At 39.0% G+C, this 23,386-nt stretch overlaps 1 protein-coding gene across 5 annotated transcripts in view; it reads right to left on the reverse strand.

The window, feature by feature from the left end:
* Positions 1 to 23,386, reverse strand: part of CYB5R4 (cytochrome b5 reductase 4) — a 100,227-nt gene that overhangs the window by 2,300 nt on the left and 74,541 nt on the right. For 4 of the 5 annotated variants that reach the window (XM_066994607.1, XM_066994606.1, XM_066994605.1 and 1 more), the window contains 9 exons: positions 15,602 to 15,656; positions 14,092 to 14,149; positions 13,895 to 13,988; positions 13,245 to 13,277; positions 12,455 to 12,577; positions 6,368 to 6,508; positions 6,082 to 6,234; positions 5,334 to 5,484; positions 344 to 430 (listed from right to left, as the gene is read on the reverse strand). In XM_066994607.1, the coding sequence (XP_066850708.1) occupies positions 344 to 430; positions 5,334 to 5,484; positions 6,082 to 6,234; positions 6,368 to 6,508; positions 12,455 to 12,577; positions 13,245 to 13,277; positions 13,895 to 13,988; positions 14,092 to 14,149; positions 15,602 to 15,656 (895 nt within the window). Of the gene's footprint in view, positions 1 to 343; positions 431 to 3,452; positions 4,267 to 5,333; positions 5,485 to 6,081; positions 6,235 to 6,367; positions 6,509 to 12,454; positions 12,578 to 13,244; positions 13,278 to 13,894; positions 13,989 to 14,091; positions 14,150 to 15,601; positions 15,657 to 23,386 lie in introns of those variants that run through there. The other variant, XM_066994609.1, reaches the window with a different exon arrangement.

A 23,386-nucleotide genomic window follows, 5' to 3' on the forward strand; every position in this document is an offset into this window, starting at 1 on the left:
TCCATCCCTCTCTTTGCATATCTCTATTTTCTATCACTAAGGCTAATTTTCTTCACCTTCTAAATGCTTCTCAGCTAACATCTCATCTAACACTCCATCTTCAATAAACATCTATTAAACACTGTCATATCAAACAAACTCTTTGCTTCCCAGAAGGCAATGACATACCCTGCTGATATCTGTGGCACATATAACCAAATCTCCTTCCAATCCCTATGTCTCATTAAATTCTAGCTAAAAGTTTCCAGAAGCAGGATCTATCCTTGTGCCAGAGCTGTACAGTTACTACATGCCCCAAGGTTTGTTCCCCTATACATTGGGATGATACAAGAGTTGTAAGTACCTTTTATCTTTAAGAGCTAATTCCTCTAGTTGGTTTCTCCAAAGTATGTCATCTTCCTTTTTGTTGAAGAAGATCAACTTCACTGTCCTTAAAAAGAAATAAATAAAATTTAAGCACAAATTGTTTCTGTATTTAAAACACTTGTTAAAGAATCAGAAGTTACTGGATTATACAGAAGACTTTTACAATGACAATGTAACTCTTCAATTCTCAAACCTTTTTGCTTCTAACCCACTATAAGAAATTTCTTGCTGTACCTGAAAGCTGTTGGATTTGTGACCTCTCTTCTAAATGCCACAACCCTGTGATTGCAATCTCTACTTCAAGAACTGCTGTTCTAAGAAAAATAAAATCTCTTAAAGTTACTAAGGCATGACTGAGAATACAATATACTTATTTGTCAGGTTTTATTTAATGGTCTCTTGATATTATTTGAGCACTACTACTGCAATTAATAGCCGGTTTATGAACTCTGTACACCCTTTTTATATTATGTACCCCATCTTATAGAGAAGTGGAATTTCAAGAAGTGTCATCTTAAATAGGAAAAAAACCTGCATAGATATTCTTTAAAATGAATACTTCAGCCAAATACAATTTGGCCTTTAAGAGAAAAAACAAGATGAACAAAGATCATTATGGCTTCATACACAGAAAGATATTGCAGACAGGGAAATAATAAATTGCTTTTCACATTTATTGTAGACAATAACAGACTTAAAAAATAATAGGGAGACGTAGGCTAAGCAGTAAGAATGGGAATCCAATGATGCAAGATAGTCACAAAAAAAACTATGTAGGAAAGCTGCGGGTTCATCACCGTTAGCAGTACTACCTCAGAGGTTCAGTTACCACTGGCCTAGAACTAGACAGAAACTGCTTCTGCAGCTGAAGCGCCCATTAAGTCATAAAGTGACCATTAAGTCATTATCCAGATCCTTCCTCAACCTTCTCTGCAATTTGTGTTCTAGCTTACACAATCCAAAGGTAGGGCAATTGTTACTTTTCATGGTAAGATAATTTTTGATGCAAATTATGTTTACTTTGTTTATATATATTAATGTACATGAGGTGCATACATAACATAAATACATATATAAATATATATACACACACACACAAGATACTTTTGCAACATTTTCTAAAAAAAAAAAAAGTGGGTAAACAGCAAAAATAATACCAGAAAACATATGCCTAGAGCAGCCAGAAACACAAAGCTTTATGCTTGTACTGGATCAAGAGATTCTAACACCTAACGAGCCTCCAAGACAAGAAGAAAAAACTCATTTACTTTGACTAGTAAGAAAACATATGCTGCTGCAGCCTGAACTAACTGCTAGTACTGAGTACCCAAGAAATCATGCTGAAGAGTTAAAATAAGCACTTCTGGTCATCCTTCAATGACAGAGTAGATATGAGCACTGTCTGTGGTGTAGAAGTCTTTCACACACGTTACCTACCATGTTTATTCTGGTTATGGACAAAACGTCAAGATTTGCATCTTTTACTACTGTTTTTTCTGTCCTTGGTTTTGCTTTCATGTTATATTTACCTCACATACTAGTTTTCCACTCAATAAGTTAAAAAAACAAAATCCAAATTCACTCTGTAGTATTTCCCAAGCATTGTGTCAGGTGATTAATTTATTTCACAAAGCCAGGCAGCCCCATATCATTTGCTACTGACAATAAACCATGCTTTGGAAGAGCCGTGTACGCAAACAGCACATACTCTCTGTCCTCACAAAAAAGGATTACGTGTAATTACTGGACAATAGCAATACAAGAATAAAGTATGCTTTTAGATTCTTTTCTAGAAACAGATTATTGCAGTACACGTAATCCTTTTTAGTTTTACTAAGAAGACTGGCCTCCAATTTAAACCCTTTATACTCTTTCAAAATGTGCTTCATAAAGACATAATGAGCCAAAACATCCTCTGTTTATATTGAATAAAACCCTGTATTACAAATTAATATCTATTATGAGAGTCTGAATTCAAAGACACAGGAAAACAGTAGCAAGTCTGTAAAACTGTCCTCTGCAACAGCTTTAAAGAGAATTAAAGGTCAGGCATATTTTCCATTTTTGTAATCTCCCAAACTACAACAGTTCACATCGACAAAAATGTAATCTATTAAGAAAATCTGCAAAGCATGACGCTGGAGGCAAAACATTGCTAAAAGCAATGCAAACACAGCTCATCTCTTTCAAAACATGCCCCTACAAGTAATTCTTTGCATTTCCTTTTAAAGCTGAGCTATGGCGTACTCTCCTCAGTTAGGACTTTTTACACTCACTGTCACATTTTGGTTTACATTACAGTTTAAATAAAGACACACATGACAACGCATTCTTTTAGAATTCATGTTGCTCATTTTTTTTACAAGAGACCACACCCAACACAAGCAAGAATCTCTTGTATACTCTGCATTTATTCACACATGAGAATTGCTTGTGGGTCTGCTTGAATGTAATCAAAATCCAAATTCAAGATGCCAGCATGGTCAGATCTCAAAAAAAATATAACTATGCTAACGGATCAAAATCTGAGTATTTTTAATTTAGGCTCCTACTTTTCCCAGGTTATTTTTAGCTTAACGCATTTTTCTCCTCTCAAGAAAAAAGATTTTCCTCATAGATGCTGCAGAAATGGTTGAACTCTAATAAAGAGTGCTAGTGTCTGTCTCACATCAAACCATAGCACAGTTTGCTATTTACTGAGAATGGGACTGAGAACTGTACCTAGGGATTTGAAAAGCTGAGGAAATCTCAAAATTACAAACAGTAAAACAAATGCCGTAACTACTCAAAATTTGTCCATTACCTAGATGTATGTCTACACTGAAAGTTCAAGCCAAATGAAATTAGGCAGTTTCCTGCTGAAAACAGGAGAAAGACAGTATATACAGTTACATTTGTAAAACATAATCAAGTGGTCTGTAGTAACTAAATGGTAAAATAAAGGGTGAGAAAACTTGAGCAGAGATACTACTAAAAGAAGAGGCAGTCTGCCTCAGTATCTCTATGGTTACGCAGTGAAGATACTTAAAAATACTGGACTACCACTTCATGTACACCTTGGTCTTTTTTAGAAGTTAGTAACTAACCCAAAACCTCTGTGTAGTCTGAAAATTTTCGAAGAGTTATCCAACAGCCTGGTTCCAAAGAGATTCCTGCCCACAGAGGGACAGTCTTCAACCAGTTGCTTCAAGTCTTGAAAAGTCTAGCAATTCTCAAGTGGGTAAGAGACACCGATAGGTAACAGAGGAAGAACACATAACTGTTACTGAATATGGAAGGATCAGTGTGCTGATCTTGTGGGAGAGGTTAAAAATGCAGTAGGGCTTCCAAAGCTGTGATTCAAAAAAGGCTGGTAATTTCTGAGTGAAGCACTGGGTCCATTTGTTCACCACAATGGAGCCTAGAGGAAGATTAGAAACGATGCAACCAAGTCTTGAGTTAACTGATCACGTGGATGCTCAGTTGCATGTATTACTGCTCCAGTTTTGCAACCTTCTTATGGCAATGTTTCTTATTTCAAAGATTTCTGTGACCACTTGTCACAGGCTTCAAGCACTAGAGCAGTTCAGGTCTCTCCAGCTGTTGGCTGTATTTACTTTGTTGTATCTCTAGACTTCCTGAAAGAGTCATCTCTTGAAGCCAACGGACTTAAGTCACAACTCAGGGACGACTTCAGGCACAGAAAGGGATCTGTGTCTCAACTTATGCTTCAGTTAATGAAGTAGATAGTAAATTTATGCTCTGGTGTCTTTTTTTGGTTTGAGCACAAAGGATGAGAAGAAGAAATTTCCTCAGTGGCATTAGACAGGAGACAGACATGCAAAAGAAACAGCCAGCTAGCAGTTGTTCTCCAAGTTTGAAGCCTCAGCAATGGTAGGTTTAATAGTTACTCTCCTGGCCCTCAAAGAAAACAAAGAGTGACAAACAAAGAAAACAATCAAAAACATGCCTGAATGAAAACAGATGGAGCAATACCTGAAGAAAGATACATATAGAAGACTTTAAAGGGGCAGGTTTCCAAAGCAACAAAACCATAAATTAAAAAGAAATGATTTTGAGAACTGATATCAAAAAGAAAACAACTACAACTAAACACAATAAAAAGTTTGACTGATGCAGTGAAATTGTAGCAAGATTTGCCTAAACCAATGAAAGGAATGATATTGTAGAAATGTACTTTCGGCAACACACACTTGAAGAAGACATGAGTACGTTCTCTCCACATACAGCAAAGAATAGGATTTGCCAGGCCAGGCCACACATAAGTACATTCAGCATACACATGGACAATCATGTCAAGCAGAAGTACTAGTTCTGGGGTTCTGAAGGACGTAAGTGGCCAAAACAACAAGTTCACTTCAGCAAGAAGTATTGTTTCCTTTTGGAGATTTTATGAGCAGCATACAGAACATATCTCCAATACTCACATTTTTATGCATTTGAATAAGCTTAAACCCATGCTTACATAAATTGCTCTTTTGTGACAACTGGAACTATTCCAGTAAAAAATATGTTACTATTGCTTAACAGGTGAAAACAATATAAATGTATGTAAGGTATTATAAAAGGTTAAACAGAAGCCATAACTAAACAACCATAATTTCTCAATTAGAAAACAATACCTACATCGCAACTTTCAACATTAGAAAGCACTCAAATGTAAAACTAGTTTTAAAAAAGAAATCAGATTTTCTACTTGATGAACTCATTTATATCATAACTAAAATCCAAAATGCAAATCAACCCCTTTTGTTGACAGTAGCCAATAACCAAATGTGCAAGTTCCCGAAGACTCTGACAGAGTATTCCCTAAAGCATTCCAGCTTTTGGCATAAACCAAAGAAAAATGCTTTCATGCTTTTTCTTTTTTTTTGTTTTATTAATACTGAGATTTGCCTCTCACATTTCATCTCATTCTTCTTATAAATTACAGTAGCTTGGTGCTAAATCATAAGATATGTACATACCGGAGACAACTAACTTCAGTCAGAGCAAAATTCAGCAGTTTAACCATTGGTGTGAAGCCTGTGCCTGCTGCCAGCAAAAAGAGGTCTTCTGAAGTTTGAACCTGTGACTTCTTGAAGTTACCTTCAGGATTGCTGACAGAAATATAGTCCCCTGTATAGTCAAAACAGAATGGTAAATCTTAATGAGACGAACAAGCTAACTAGCATTCTGATTTTTAAAAGGTTCCTTTATACTCCATCTTTGTAGCATTCGTGTTCTTTACAGAAAAGTATTATACATAGCAAATACTGATTATTTTTGTTAAAGGAACAGATGTTCAATTAAAATGTCTTGTTTTGATGGATTCTACATTATACTAGTACATAAACATTTGTGAAGTCATTGTTAAAAATCTTCCTTATATCTGAAATAGAAAAGGAAGTATATCTTAAGTCTAATAAAACAGAACTAGTTTTCTTTAATTAAAAATACAATAAGACTTTCTAAGATTATATCTACTCAAATACAAAATGAACATATTTAGAAGATCAGTCCAGAGAATGTTATGTAATGGACAGTTCCTAGTTACACTGAGGATAAGCCTGTACATTTGGGGCATGGAGAATAAGTCTTAGAGAGAGCTATAAGTATGCCCCAGTTTAAAAGGAGGTAAACAATAAGAACATCACAATACCCAGACAGTGAAACTGAACAGATAAAGCAATTGCTGCAAAACAAAACACAAAACCCCCCAAACCATATACTCACCAATTTGTAGGTGGTCAAGTGCCTGCGTGAACAGTCCACAGGAATAAATTTTGATCATTAAATATATATGTGCACCATCATGGCAAGATGGTTGTTTGAAATCCAGCGTTAAAGAAGGCAATATAGGTGTGTATGGTTTTACTACTTCTGTCCCTAAACAAAAGACAAAAATGTAGCTGAAGAATACAAAAAGTATTCTACATCCAGCAAATTTAATGCAAACAATATAGACTCAAAATAGAGATTTATGTTAATATATCCAGGTCACATTTTGAATTTTTCTTACCTGCAATGATTTGTTTGAGGTAAACATGTTGTCCAGTGGGAACCTGGAGATGGGTGCTCTTAGGCAACATTAAGCTGAAGAGCTTGGTGTCGTGGGTAACTTCTGTCTTAGAAACCAGCTTGCATTTCCTGTAGAACAGTCCTAAAAACATGGTTTTACTTGTTACTTAAGCCTCAACCTGTGTCCTTCTATTCTTACACATCTTTTAATGAGAGAGAAAAAGCCATGTATTTCACTATATACTGTTATAAAAAGACTACAAACAGATCTTGTATCTTGTAGCTTCTTGTATCATTACCTTTTCTAAATAACTTTTCTAGTTCAGGAATCTAGCTCAGGAATCACCTATAGGTGCTTCATGTTAGGCACTTTACAGACCGAATCTGCATGTAACTAGTTAGCATTGACTAAGAAGTAGAAAAAACACCAGCTACTAGCAGAAAGCAGAACCACTTGTACCACATTGTATCTGCACTTAATTCACCGTAACAATTCAGCACGAATACACATATGCAGATTAAAAACAGCTTGGGTGATGCAAATGAAAAGGAAGTGAGGCACAGCACCATAGTCTTCACTAGCAGACTACCTAAACCCACCCACCACCTTGGGTATTTATTCACAGAATCGCTGACTACCCTGCACTGTTGCAGCTTCACTGCTGTTAACACAGCCAATATTTCTGACATAGCTACCTATAGGGAAGTATCTTTACAGTTCTTGTGGAAGGATGGTGTATATTGACTAAAGAGTATCCTTCAGCATGGTTTCATCAGCTACTACCCTAGCTCGGTCTGCTTACAGTAACCATATCATTAGTGCCACAGGATATCGGAGCACCTTACAAATTCAGAACATCCACAGGAATTTCTGCCATGTTGCTCAAAATGCAAAACAAGTTACAGCAGAAACTTAATTATTGACAATAGTTTGAAAATGCAAGTGTCCACATTCATGTGGAATCTCTTTACCTTTAGATATACAAGTTTAACAGCCTAGAAGCATTCATTAGCTAAGAGCTTTGCACCTTTTTTTTTTTTTTTTTTTCTTTTAGGTACACAATACCAATGCTTAAATACTTACACTTGACATAAGATAAAACTAACATACATGCCTATATAGGCAAAGCACACTTTAGCATCATCATTATTTTGGACAGGATTTGTTGCCCTTTAGCTACGTAGAAACGATGAACTCCAGTTATACGTTCACATGCTTACTTAAACCAACTACAAGGTCATATGTAAAGTACAAACTTCTGTCGATACAGCTGTTTGTGAAGGCAAATACAGCAAGATATTCCTTAACTGCAATACTCAGTTAACTGACATAGGCCTGTGCCATTGCCATAATAGATTAGCATTTGACTATTTGGGGACAAGTGTCCTGGCTTTCCTAAAATATCCGCAGGAATAATAATTGCCACATAAGGCAAATTAAAGCATATTGAAGAAATCTGGATACAAAACTGGGGATGTAAACTGAGGATGACCAGAAGTCATTTTTCTACTTCTACCTGAAGAAGAACATTTTTCAGCTAAGCCCTTGTTTCAGTACCGCAGTATTTTAGCTCTAACCTAAAACTATTAGCATGCTGATAGTACCACACTGCCTAAATAGGTCTGTAAATATGCATAGTTATGCCTGGAAATACACATCCATATTACTAAACCTCAGTTGTGCATGAAGTTTGTGCATGGACTAAATTAGTATCATATTCATTACATACCACTATTGTCACAGTAGGTGACCATGGTGCCTTTCTGTTTACCCTTGTTTTAAGCTATTCAACTATCTACTAGTGAGTTATACACCATAAATGCTTGCAGAGACATGATGTAAAGCCTCTGACAAGACATAGACCTTTTTACATTAATATTTACTCATCATCTTTCATCTAACATCCTAAAAACTTGCTTATTTTCAACGAGCAAACATTTCAGATGTACCAAAAGAATTGCCTTGAAAAACGAAAGGCAATAATACAATTTTATACCAATCTTGATGTATAGCAAAACAGCAGCAGCTCTCTAGCTATAAAAGAAATTTTATAAAACATTTGTTGTAATTTGTTCTTCTATCATTCTTCTGAAAACCAATATATACTAAGATTGCTAAGTATACATTTTGTATATTATATTTGTATACCATGTCTTTTACAGTACACAAATAATATATAGTAGAGCACACTTTAGCATAACGTAAGCTCAGATTGCCGTCAGTTCTTCAGACTTAAGAATTATCTGAAAGGATATGGGTGGTTGGCAGTATATCCCACAGTACTCATCAGTTAATATTGTACCAGATATTTGTAAGGAAAGGGAGAGAGAGAGAGGTTAAAAAACTGATTCATCAACTGATTCACCATTTCTTGACCTTTCTGATCTGATGAATTCCAGCCTTTTCTACATGTAACAAACTAACCTTTACCTCCCCCTTTTTAATTTTCCATACAGAACTTCTGTTCTAAATCACTTGATCTGACTTTTGAAAATTCAGACCTTTCTAGGACTGAGCAAACTCCTTGTTTAGGTTGTCCTCTTTACTGTATTAAATGAAATTAGTGGTCCCAATAAAATTTGGAGTCACAAGCAAAAACAGTTGGCAATGTGGAAAAGCCTTTCGCAACACCAGCATCTGATAGCAAGCTGGAGAACAGTTGCTTTCAGCTACACATGAAGCCAAGTTACTGGCAGATGCCAAAGACACAGGATTTGCTATTATACATAAGCAAAAGGCACTGCTCTCACAATTCTGTAGCATGATGAAAGTGCTTAGCAGCAATTTCTAGTTTTCAAAGTAGGATGTTTGGCTTCATCAAGCTTTCCAGGATTGTGCAAACATTGAGTGTCAGTGTCACAGCATCAGGTCTTCTCTAATTCTATGTTAAAATTAATCATACTGTTTATTGACAGCATTAAACTTTTCCAGCAAAATCCTAAACACTTTAGTTTTCAGAATTAGTTTTTTTTGTGTATGGCCATAAAGCTGCATTGCAGAGGTTGGACCATTCACTCCTAAGCAAGTCAAAAGGACGAAAGAAATAATTCAGTACCAGTATTTGCTCAACTGGAGTCCTTCAATAAGATTTTGTTTCCATGGACATGTTTACAAAAGAATAATCCATTCTGTTCTCTTAAAGATCACGGCATCAGGTTAGAGATGTCACTCTGTGCTGAAGATCTTCCTCTGCTGGAATCAATAACTAGAGCACCTTGATCCACACACACGACATGAGTTCTATTAACACAACTGGAAGTGTGGAAATACTCTGAGTAAAATTACTGATTTTATTAGAACATCAGCAACTTATCAAAAGAACTACGAACCTACACAAGCTGAATAAAATAGAAAAAAACCCACATGTAGAATAAATTTATAACTACTTTTCAATTTGCTCCCAGATTTTCAGATGCTTTTAAGCAGTGGAAGAATTTATACATTATTAGTTATATTGTCTTCAAGCAAGACTCTCATACTCAAGGGAAGTAAAAGGGCATGCTGAGGGAAAGTAGTAGAAAATATGTAAACCTGAGTGGAAAGAAAAACAGAATATTTAAGGCAATGCATCTGTGCTGCCACACACATACTGCAGAACAAAAATGCCAGATATAAAGTTATAAAATAGCTTTAACTAGACAGCTCAGGTCTTGGAAGCAAAGCAGATCTCAAGGCCCTACTTCAACATCAGTGCTGCTTCTGTTGCTCTAGCCTGCCTGCTTGCCTAGAAGAGGCACCAGTCTGCAGAGTTCTGTACAGACATGCCACACAAGTCACTATATACCTCACAGCAGTTGTTCCACCTGCTCTCCTCAGCCATGACAAAATTTGAGGAACTCCTCTCAATAGAATAAGAGCAAGTTACTGCACTTATGGCACTGACTGATTTTTTTTAATGCTTATTTGTTTTTTATACAGCAAGTGATACATCATGTAAGTACAGCTGTTTACAAAACCAGTACGTCCTTCCTCTGCCCTTTTATATTGTCCTTGCAGACCTTTCTCAGCTATCTCACAGCTATGCACTGGAGTAGCTTAAGAGGCTATGAATATATAGTAAATTGGACTCTAGTCAGCAGCATACACATTTATGTTATCTTACTGCAATTCTTCACTCAGAGGGTGGTGAGGCACTGGCACAGGTTGCCCAGAGAAGCTGTGGATGCCCCATCCCTGGAGGTGTTCAAGGCCAGCTTGGACAAGATTCTGGGCAACCTGATCTAGCGAGTGGCTCATGGCAGGGGGTTGGAATGAGATGATCTTTAAGGTCCCTTCCAACCCAAGCCATTCTATGGTTCACAATACTACTTGACGTAACGTTCTGTGTTAAAAGTGCTCCTGGCGTGGGCATAGGTAAACAGTCAAACTGCATGTGTTTAACCCTGGTAATATTACTATCCCAGAATGCAAAATAAACCACACTACACTGTAGTAGCATTAAGGAAAACCTCTGTACCTGCAACACACTTCGTACTAACAGTTTCTGCAGTCTATTAAAGAAAATAGAAACTTCTCTTCAAAGACCTGTTTAACTCCACATATAAAAATGCATTACTTCACTTCTGAGGTCAGAATTACTTACCAGGCTGGAAGTCTAGACTATTTTATTTCCAGGACAGTTTCTATACTTCAGAAAAAGTAGTTTTGTATACAAAATTAAAATTTCACATCCAGTAAAGACAGGAAAAAGAAAATCTAGAGTTGTTAATTACTATTTCTATGCTCTCAGTATAAGAGGTATTTCTCTACATTTAACACTATTTTGCTCCCATGGAAGTGGAATCAAAACTGAAACCCTGACAATTTAGAGACAAGGGGACACAATTATAAGCACTAACTGGGAGGGGCTATGTAAGACGAAATTATACAGACAGAAGTTATGCAAACATGTTGATGTTGAAGGCTCCTGTTTGCATTATTTAGTCTTAATTATTATGGCTGAGCTGAAAGTGCAGAGATGGAATAAAAGAAAAGTACTTAAGACTGAACATTCTGTTTCTGTAAACCTTCTGGTATATTCCTTTTTTTTTTTCTTTTGAACATTGAAAATTCTAACGTTAAAGTGGACTCAACAGTTTCTGAAACACTCATAAGCTAAACTACAATCTGCACAACCTAAGTGTACCTAAGAGGTGTGCTTTTATACAGTCTTCCTTTTTTTGGACTACAGTAATCTCTCAACTTTAAAGGCCTAATTACCTTAACTAAGAGACAGTAAGAGGCATACAACACGGTGATCAACATTTAATTAGCTCTTTAAGTGTACGGCTTTGCTCTTACACATAAGGCAGACTAAAGTCAAAAAATCAGTTTTTGAGCATAAGTAGGCAGAGGGCCAACAGAGCTTTTGAGAAACAGGGGAAGTTGCAATAACATCAGGAACACCTTTATATTATATAATGTAATTGTGTAGAAATTCCTAATTTAGCTGTAATAAAAAAAAAATCACAGCGATCAGGGTAATGCACTTGAATGCTGCTTCATGTTCATACTATTCTGTTACCACAAAATGTATTCATACAAACACAGTAGCTTATTCAGAGCTGGCTTTAAGTGCCTCATTTAAGCACAGGGCAAGGTACAAAGATGCAAGCTGCTGGAACAACATTACAGCATTGAAAATGCATCTGTAGTAACAGTTGGAAGCAAGGTTTTTTGTTCTTTTGCTACAGTTACTACTACATTGATTGACACAAGGCTGTGCACCATCTCCTCAGGGTCTAATGAGGTTTTCATATGGAAGAAGGGATATTATGCACACAGATAGCTGTAAGATGTCAACAACTCTCAAGCAGTTTTCACCTTCCCCTGTTAGGTTCTCCCAGTCTTTCAGCAAACCTGAAAGATCTCCAATTCTACTGTGGGACAAAACAAGCAAATCAAACCGAGGGAAAAAAATAAAAAGAGGCTTCTATCCTGAATCTGTTCAAGAAGAATACCTGAACAGCTTTCAACAAGACCAGAAAACATTCTTGAAAGAAATGAAGTATGACTACAGAAAAGAAAAATCCTGGGAGAAACCAAGTATGCCTAACTTGCCCCCAGAATTCTTAAAAGCACAGGTAACATGGCCATGAAACTGTTTACCTCTGTCTGTGCGTTTGATAAACGTATTATGACTCTCCAAGGGCCGTCCCAGAACTTTCCAATGAACATTATCCTTTTTCTTTAAGATAATCTCTACCTTGCCAACTTTTTCAGCAATATTCACTACAAAAGAAAATTGTTTCATACTGTTACTTTTACTTACATTTTGTGCAACAAAATTTCATTCCTCTATTATAATTAAACTCTAGAAGGATTAGTCATTTCTCAAGACACAGAGAATTAATGCATTAAATTATAATACTAAATTAAATGCACTTCCAGATATTTCTGTGTAATGTTTTAAATGCACTTTAAAACATTACTAGCTTAACATGCATAATAAATAGACCATATTTACTAAATACATTGTGACAATACTCACAGCCCATCTGGTCAGAAATAATGCTCATGAATTCAGAATCCTTATTTACTGAAAATATTAAACTGCCATTATTTACTTACTCCTTTCTTTTAAAGACCATCTGAACGAACAAATAAGCTTAAGAAAATCCCACTTTAAGAATGGTTTACAAATACGCAGCTGAAAAAAATTAATTATTTTAGCATTTAGTGATACTTAGAAGGATCAGAAAACCATCAACATATTACTTTTACAGACCCCAATGCCAAAACGAAAAAAAGAATTTAATTTAATGGATTAATTTGGTTGACAGTGTCAGAAGCTGATGGTAAGAAAAACCGCGAAGTATCTGATAAGTCAGAAAAATAAACTCAAGTTCTATATTCTGATGTTAGAAGAGATACGGAAGAGTTGCAAGAGACAACTTACCATCTAAGTCTTCTCGAACCGCATGATCCAAGTCTGAAATAAAGAAAAACAAACTATTCTAAAGCAAAAACATTACCTTCTAGTCCTCATACACATACAGCTTAAAGCTAGAAGCACTTAGTGAAGAATGAGCCTAGAACCCTATGCATCTTTATCTGGCCCTGACATTTCATTCTTGCTTCATATTAGGCTCAGTGACTTCTGCAAGCTAATACTTAACATTAAGAACAGCATCATTTTTCTTCCTTTAATAAAAAACACAGTGACTCCTGTGAAACTAACAATCTACGTTCATCTAAATCGTTCCTCTTGTCCTTGTTGAATAAGGGCATTTTAAAAACCATCAACAATATACACTTGCAGAAAATCCTGAACAACTTTTACACCAATTTCTTACTACATTTTATTCTATATGGCTTAGGACATCAAATAAGAAACGGGATTTAAAAAATTACATACATACTAAACATGAAAATGCTAGTCAATAATGTAATTCCTTGACATTAGGCTACTTTTAAGTAATCATCTCCAATAAAACGGGAATAAAACGTTAATTGGTGTATCTATAAAACACATATGGTCTGATGAGAAGGTTTCAATAAAGCAGAAGGAAAATTCATTATTTTCAACTGCAAAGATACTGTACCTACCAAGTTCTATAAGATACGAGTGGTCAGCCAGGATGAACTCTCCCCTTAATCTTTTGTCTTGACAGTCAACTATCACCAACTCTGCATTCATATCCTTTCATAGGGAAGGAAAAGGAGCATTTTAATTAAATTCTCCCAGAATTCAAGCTGGATCACAACTGGATCTTGTAATCATCTCTTTCATAAAATACATTTACCTTCTGCTTAGTATATATGACAATAGTGATCAAACCATCTGTTTGGAACCAGTCATAACTGTAAAACAAAATATACAGGAAAGAAAGAAAATTATACTTTTTTTTTCAGCACACCAAAACGCTTAACCAGCAGTTTTCAAGTAGAGTTTCTTTCACAAAGTTACCAGCCAATTACATTATGTACTATGTTTTCAAGAAGTAATCCCAGAGCCAATAATTTTGAAAAGACAATTAAAATAAAAGCAGTCTAATTACCCATCCTGATAGTCAGCACATTGTAGTTAAAGTTACGTGACAGTGGCTTTACTTAAAAAGCATATGCATCCTCTCTGCAACAAATGAATCTTCCTAGAAAGATGGTCAAAGTCCTTGGCTCCAAATGAAATTACTAAATTGCCAGAGTGGGTTCCAAGAGTTATGGATTCCACGCGCATATCAGAAAATCACAATTCCCTTCATCTCCCCAAATCAAGGTTTTACATTCCCATGTTCCCAAGCAACTCAAACATTGCAATTAATAAAGGGTAAGGTAAGCAGTTCAAGGGCATTCTTTCTGATTGCTTGCATTGCCTTAAACTTGCCAGGGTTTCCAACATCTCTTTGTCACAGTAACTTGCCCACCCAAACCCAGAAAAGCTTTTCCTTTCTCTTCCCGTTTTCGTGGGGTCTATCCATCTGACTATCTTACTCCTGGCTCTCCACTGTGTGACACCTACAGTTCTGACCTGACTCCAGCATCATGAAGCTGCAATCCCAGTCCAAGTCAACTCTATCACCACAAGGTAACCCCTCCCATCTACATTACTACTGTCTTCTCCCTTCCCCATTACCTAACTACTTTTGTCTACTGTTTGAACCTCTTGGACCCAAAAAGAAGGGATGGTTGCACGTAACTAGTCCAGAGATTACCCATTCACAGGAGATTTTGATGCAAAGTCAGAAACTGAACCTTGAGGGCTCAAGGAATAATGGAGTAGAATGATACCTCAGTGACAATAGCAGACGTATCACAGTGTTTTTTTAGGGTCTGCTTTGTTTTACATTTGCAAATTGCAGAAACCTGGATAGCACTATTACATCTTAAAGCATTCCAGCCTGAAATGAGGCACTTTTCCAAGGCACGCCAACTCATACTTTCACAGACAAATAAGTCAAAAAAGTAATCAGCCCAGTTGGAATCACTTCCCAGGAGTTTTCTCAAGCAGTAAGGCTGAGGAGCCAGTGAAAATAAACCGTACATTTATATGCAATGCAGGGCAGTAAAAGTGTTAGAAACCAGCAGACCAAGCCAAGAAACATGCGTTATGATTATCTTGTAAGGTCAGTATGACCTCTGGCAAGTTGTTTAAACCTGAACCTCTACCATCCTCTTATAAGTAGGAAAGTTATGATGCATACTCCTTTAGCCAAAACACTGAGATCTAAACATGTAAAAAGTTGCCTTCATTTACTAAGAACTGCATAGAGTTATTAAATAGAATGTGTAAAAGAATGAAAAATAAAAGCTTACCTTGGAGTTAAATCTCTAGCAGAAGCACCTGGCACGTTCTTCTCAGAAACCATACCTACAAAGGGCAGACAGTCATAAAAATATGTGCTGTGACACTCATTCAATAAAAACCATAAAAAGATATGTATATTTATATATAAAAATATTTCATATGCAAAATACCCCTTCTCAATATATGTTATTTTCTTTCCACAGAACTGCTGGAAGTACTCGTGCACTTCTTAAAATTTTGCTATTATTCAGCACTCGCTCCTGGAGAGGAGGCTCCTAGAACATGAAGTTCCTTTTCAGAAATTGAGTTCCATATAGAATCATAGAATATCCTGAGTTGGAAGGGACCCTTAAGGATCATCAAGTCCAACTCTTGATACCGCACAGGTCTACCCAAAAGTTCAGACCATGTGACTAAGTGCACAGTCCAATCTCTTCTTAAATTCAGACAGGCTCGGTGCAGTGACCACTTCCCTGGGGAGCCTGTTCCAGTGTGCAACCACCCTCTCTGTGAAGAACCCCCTCCTGATGTCGAGCCTAAATTTCCCCTGCCTCAGCTTAACCCCGTTCCCGCGGGTCCTGTCACTGGTGTTAATGGAGAAAAGGTCTCCTGCCTCTCGACACCCCCTTACGAGGAAGTTGTAGACTGTGATGAGGTCTCCCCTCAGCCTCCTCTTCTCCAGGCTGAACAGGCCCAGTGACCTCAGCCGTTCCTCGTACGTCTTCCCCTCCAGGCCTTTCACCATCTTTGTAGCCCTCCTCTGGACACTCTCCAACAGTTTCATGTCCTTTTTATACTGTGGTGCCCAGAACTGCACACAGTACTCGAGGTGAGGCCGCACCAGCGCAGAGTAGAGCGGGACAATCACCTCCCTTGACCTACTAGTGATGCCGTGCTTGATGCACCCCAGGACACGGTTGGCCCTCCTGGCCGCCAGGGCACACTGCTGGCTCATATTCAACTTGCTGTCAACCACGACCCCCAGATCCCTCTCTTCTAGGCTGCTCTCTAGCGTCTCATCGCCCAGTCTGTACATGCAGCCAGGGTTTCCCCGTCCCAGGTGCAGGACCCGGCACTTGCTCTTATTGAACTTCATGCGGTTGGTGATCGCCCAGCTCTCCAACCTATCCAGATCCCTCTGCAAGGCCTTTCCACCCTCATTCGAGTCAACAACTCCTCCAAGTTTGGTGTCATCAGCAAACTTGCTCAAAATACCTTCTATTCCTACATCCAGATCGTTTATAAAAATATTGAAAAGTACCGGCCCTAAAATGGAGCCTTGAGGGACCCCACTGGTGACCTCCCGCCAGCCTGACGCAGCCCCATTTACCATAACCCTTTGGGCCCTGCCCGTTAGCCAATTGCTCACCCATCGTATGATGTTTTTATTTAGCTGTATGGTGGACATTTTGTCCAGTAGGATCCTATGGGAAACCGTGTCAAAAGCCTTGCTGAAGTCCAAAAAAATCACATCAGCTGGTTTCCCTTGGTCCATCATACGGGTGATCTTATCATAAAAGGAAATCAGGTTAGTTAGGCAGGACCTGCCCTTCACAAACCCATGCTGGCTGGGACCAATGACTGCTTTGTCCCCCAGGTGAGCCTCAATAAGTTCGAGAACCATCTTCTCCATGATTTTACCAGGCACTGACGTGAGACTGACAGGCCTGTAATTGCTAGGGTCTTCTTTCTGACCCTTCTTGTAAATCGGCACAACATTTGCCAGCTTCCAGTCTACCGGGACCTCTCCAAATTCCCAGGATCGTTGAAAAATAATTGAGAGAGGTTCCGCGATGACGTCCGCCAGCTCTTTCAGCACCCGGGGATGAATCCCATCCGGACCCATGGACTTGTAGGGATCCAGGTGGAGTAGCAAATCCCGCACACGTTCAGGGTCGGTTGGGAGTTTGTCATCCCCACCGTCCCAGTCCTCTAGCTCAGGGCACCCTGGGTCCCGAAGCCCATCATCGGCATTGAAGACAGAGGCGAAGAAGGCGTTAAGCGTCTCTGCTTTGCCTATGTCATATACCACAGAACCTGTGCATGCAGGCTTCCTGGTACTTGTGAGTTGGTCTCCATTTCATTAGGTATTAGCTTGTGCTTTTATACTTTGTGATAGCAAAGCAGAAAAAAACATTATCTGAATAAATTTAACAGAACTATTTGTTCAGCCTACATTGCTCTACTTTGTGCTTTGCTAAGGATTTTCACAGAATTCAGCTACTTGCTTTAATTATTAAACAACATGAAAACCTGAGAAAAGCCTTTACTTGGATACAATAGTCGGTCAGCCTTCGCAAAAGTCAATTGGACTAATCTAACTAAATGGAAACAACATATCTGGCAACAATTTGAGCACAGATAACAGGTTAAAGCAGTTGCAATCTTTCATCAATTTCAATACAAGGAAGCTAAATAAAATCAGATAGAAGATGCTGCACAGGCTTGAATATAATATGATTTGTAACACCACAGATAGCAGCAATTTCACTGGACAATGGTTAGGCAGAAGTCTAAGGTAACAGTTGGTAAGTGCTGGACAGCTGGAACTGGCTTCAAGTACATTCAAAGGCAGACCTGGGAAAATTAAAAAGGCTACGAATAAAATAACGATCTAAGAAAATGAGAATTCACACATGAATTATCTTTTATAGGCCAATTAAGTTTTGTAGTTAGACTACAAGTTTAAACACAAGAATTATATGGCTTTGCTATGTGGGATGTAGATAAAACAAAGAGGACCATTCTGGTCTAACCCAATCTGCCAGAACTATAAACCGTCCAGATGGGGAATTAACCCAAAACAATTAATACAGGCTGGAACTACTTATTCTTTTTCTAATTACCCCTATGGACGCACCATCTGCAGCTGCCAAGGAAGCTAAATGACAGAACAGTCAGATCACTGCAAAAGAAAACCAATCATCTCATGATAAAAGCCTTCTCAAAGGCTAAGTCTTTTTCAGGGACTATATTGGACTAAAATAGCAAGGTCTTGGTTGAAGGGATGGCCTCTGTGAGCAGAGCCCAGCAGCTGGCCCATATCAGATCAGAGCCAGCTCCAGCCAGCTCCAAAAGGGACCCGCTGCTGGCCAGAGCTGAGCCAGGGAGTGACGCTGGGTGGGCCTCTGGGAGAACAGATTGAAGGAAGGGGAAAAAAAAAACTGCTGTGTAACAACAGCTGGGAGAGAGTGAGGAGTGAGAACCAACTCTGCAGCCCCCCAGGTCAGTGCAGCAGGAGGGCAGGAGGTGCTCCAGGCAGGCAGCAGCAGTTCCCCTGCGGCCTGTGGAGAGGCCCCTGGTGGAGCAGGCTGTCCCCCTGCAGCCCACGGGTCCCACACGGAGCAGATCTCCACGCTGCAGCCCGTGGAGGAGCCCCCGGTGGAGCAGGTGGATGTGGCCTGCAGGAGGCTGCGGCCCATGGAGAGCCCCCGCAGGAGCAGGCCCCGGGCCGGAGCTGCAGCCCGTGGAGAGGAGCCCACGCAGGAGCAGGGGGTCTGGGGGGAGCTGCCGCCCGTGGGGGACCCGTGCTGGAGCAGTTTGCTCCTGGGGGATGGGCCCCGTGGTACGGAGCCGTGTGGGAGCAGTTCTTGGAGAGCTGCAGCCTGTGGGCAGCCCCCGCAGGATCAGTTCAGGAAGGACGGCATCCTGTGGAGAGGATGAAGCATCAGGGACTGACCACAGCCCCCGTTCCCCTGCACTTTTCGGGGGAAGGGGTGCAAGAAGGTGGATGGAGAGAAGGTGTTTTTAGTTTGCTCTTAGGTCTCATACCTCTCTACTATTACCAACTGTCAATAAATGAAATTTATCTTCTCTACACTGTGCCTGTTTTGCCCATGAGAATAATTGATTTGCAATTTCCTTGTCCTTATCTCAACCCTCGAGCCATTTTCAATTGTATTTTCTACCCCTGTTCCTTTGAGGAGGGGGAGCAAGAGAGTGGCTGTACAGTGCCTGAGTACCTAGTGGTGTTAAACCAGAACAGAGACATATACTATATGCTTATACTGGTCTCTATGGATAAGAGAAATTTATGAGAAATAATTAAGAGAAATTCATACACACTCCTGTATGCTTTTGCGGGGCAACAGAAATATACAAACAGCCAGAATAAGACAGGACATTCTCACAAACCAAGTTAATTTTGAACTATTCTGAAATACTGTAAGGTTGTAAGTGAAAACAAGAAATCACATTGTAATAAAAAGAGAATGATTCAGGTGATCAAAGACCCAATTAAGACCCCACTGATCACAGTGGTCATAAATAACGAAGAACTGGACGTGAATCCAAAGGCTGACAGCAAATAGGAAATGAAGGTGTTTAAGATACCGAGAGAAGCAAGCACCTCCGCACCTCATGAGAGCAAACTTCAGCTTGTTGAGTGAACTTGCTGGCAAAATCCCACAGAGATCAGATAGGAAGGCTACTGACAGTCTCTCTCAGGTTCTCCTTGTAGCCACACTGGAGAGTTTGCTAGGTGGACTAAGATCTAGACAGAGCATTAGCAGGGCAGCCAGTTACAAAAGGTGCTGTCAACAATACGAAGTCCAACTGCTGGCTAATTACAGCTGGCATTCCCTAGGGTATGCCAGGGCTGTTCAACATCCTGATTAGCAGCATGAAGCACACGCCCTGTCCCACTGTCAGGAATTACGTAGATGATAACAAATCAGTGAAAGCAGTTGAAACACTAAAGGTCATGGCTACAATTCAAAGGGACCCTGAAATAGGCTGCCAGAAGCTGCATGAAGCTCAAAAGCAAATGCAGAGTTTTGCACCTGGGACAAAATAATCTTATATAACAAAACGGGCTGGGTGCCTGACTGGATAGAAAGCAGCTTTGCAGAAAACTTCCTGGGGACCTAACAGACAGCAGGAGCCAGGACAGATACTACACCCTTTTGGCAATGAAAGCCAATTGTATCCTCAGCAAAAGCATAGCAATCAGCTTGAGGAAAGCGATTCTTCCTCTCTGTTCAGCAATTGTGGGACCACATCTGAACTACTGTGTCCAGTTTTGGCTCCCCAGTGCAGGGCAGCCATTACTATGCACAAGCGAGTCCAGGGAAGGGCCACGGAGATGGTCAGCAGTTGGAGCACAAAATATATGAGAGGAGGCTGAGGGAACTGGGCTTTTTCAGCCTGCAGAAGAAATGGCTAAGGGACAAGTTTCAGTGCGATCTTCAACTACCTAAAGAAAAGGGGGTGGGGAGGAAGAAGTACAGAAAAGATAGCCAGACTCTTCACAGAGGGAAACAGCTGAAAGCAACAGACAAGTAGTGTCTAGGAAAATTCTGTTTATATTATTGAAAAACAAAACAAACAAAACACCACCACAAACCTCTTCCCTTCCCATGATCATGGGGCTGCTCATGAGCACACTGATCTAGCATCAAAGTTCACCCTGCCATGAGCAAGGGGAGTGTACCAAACTAGCTCCAGATGTTTGTTCTAGCCTAAATTACTTTAGAATTCGGTGAAAACTTTCCATATCTATTGTTTTCTTTGTTCTTTGAAGGCCCAGAACAAGCCCAATCCATATTTATAAACTCCAAATATTATTAAAAAAATAGGAATGCATATATTACTTACACTAAAGAATTCCAGCTGATTGAACCACGAGATTTAGGTTTCTGTACTTGAAGCCCTAACTCAAACTCTCCTCCCACCACCCTCTTCTATGCCATATATATTTTCAAGTTCTGATGCGTTTATACTCAAACACCTGCTTGTTTTCAGATGGCAGAAGTGCCAAAGCCATTTATTTTACCATTAATATTACATAAATATTCATCTTAATAGTTTGGGTACAAAATAAATTCACTTTAGCTTGAAGGTGCAAGGTTGGGAAGATCATTTTTAAAGTATGTGCTTGATGCTAACTCGCTTTCAAACAAATAGGAAGTTTTCAAGTATGCCTTGGGAACGGCAGTGTTTTGAAATGTTGGTGTCTTTTGTTTGAAACTCATACATGAAGAGCTGTCCAGGAGCACATCCACCTTTGAGACTGTTATCATTATATTCTGGAAACTTCAGCTTTCATTGTCCCTTACATTATACAGAATTGATGTTCACAGAAATCAAGGATATATTTGATTGATCTGAGCATACTACACAATAATCATTTATTTATTTTAGATCAATACAACAAAAATGTCTTCACTAGTGCCCAGAACTTCCTAAAAAAATTTAAAAAAATAAAAAATTGGTGCCCATGTAGGCTCCTCTTTCCACATGTCAGACAGCGCTGCTTATTTCTAGTCTCAGTTTGATTTAAGTTTACAAGAGCTTAAGTTTACGCTGAGACACAGCAACTGAATACAACAAACCTCTTAGAAGATAAAATAAGTATGTCCACGACAGTCAAAGTCAGTGCAAAAACCCCATGAACTGACCTTTACTACTTTGGAAAAAGTCTTGCCAAACAGGTAAACTGAATACAAGAAGCAAGCATCAGTATCAGGCAATTTCAAAATCAGGCAGTTTCACTGGAAAACACAATCAGAATAATTTCCTACATCTCTTGACAAGTCACATAATCTAGACAAAAGTTATTTCTGGAAGCACAAGGGGAAGCAAGACAGGAAGAAAGAAGGAGTACTGGTTATTATTCTTTATCTGCATCTACTGTGAACATGAAAGAAACATAGGAAAGCTCCAGACAGCTAGACAAGCACAAAAAGTACGGATTTCATGAACAAACATAACCGAGGAGATGAACACTGAAATAGATGCTGCAGTTAGTCTTCTACTTGAATCAAAATACTTATGGTGTATTTAATGACTACTAACCGCTGCCAATTGATATAATTCTGATAAAATAAAGCAAAATTTGTTTTCTAATTCTCCCTGCCCTTCAAAGCAAGATTGATACGCTCCAACTTGTCCGTTCCAGAAGTCAGGCAGAAAACCCTGTCACAAAGTTTAGCTTAACATCCTACAAGGCTATATAGCAAAACAGGAACAGATAAAATCAGTCTTGCTTACTTTTATATGGTGTATATTTACTTGTAGGCATTATTGTGTAGCTCAAGCTTGTGCATACTGAGAAGTAAACTGCCTTTTATTAAAAGTCAAATACAACATTCACAGAACACAAGAGGATAGCAAGAAAGACAGCATGAGATCACAAGAAAACAAGATTCAAATTCATCTGACAAAGCATCAATGAATACGTTTCCTCTAACCATGCCTGGACTTGCGGGCACGCCACCATGAGAGCTTCTCTGGCTCTATCTCCAGTCGTATCTGTTTCTGCTCCTCCTGCCATTCCAAAATTTGACTGTTCCAGGCTCCTTTTCCTAAGATTCAGCCTAGACTTTTCCATGACCAATTTATACACTTTCATGCTAAAAGGTCAGCCTTCAGCACAAAGTGTATTACTTCCCTTCACAGGTATTCATCTTATTTCCTCCACCAACACTCCCCCATCACACCTCATCTCACTGGACTTCATAAGCTGTATTATTTTAGGCAGCCTCTTACACCAAGATGACTAATCGCTCCATAACTTTTCCCTAAAAAGATCAAAATCAAACAAACAGTTCTCAATCACTAGCAACCAAAGCGACCCCCAGCGATCAAGGAGGGCTCGGTGAAAGCTTGTGCAAAGCCTGAATACTTTCCTATCTCTGCAAGGACTACTGTCATCCTCCTCATGTATCACAGGACTTCATTTGCTCCTCTTGGAGCTACATCAATTAACAGCCCAGTCATTCCCACAGTTACACCTCAAGTAGTTCAGTCACGCTGCGCTCAACTAACACACCTCCATTTCAATTCGTTTTCCA

The sequence above is a fragment of the Anser cygnoides genome, chromosome 3 (genome assembly GCF_040182565.1).
Source record: "Anser cygnoides isolate HZ-2024a breed goose chromosome 3, Taihu_goose_T2T_genome, whole genome shotgun sequence".
NCBI lineage: Eukaryota > Metazoa > Chordata > Aves > Anseriformes > Anatidae > Anser > Anser cygnoides.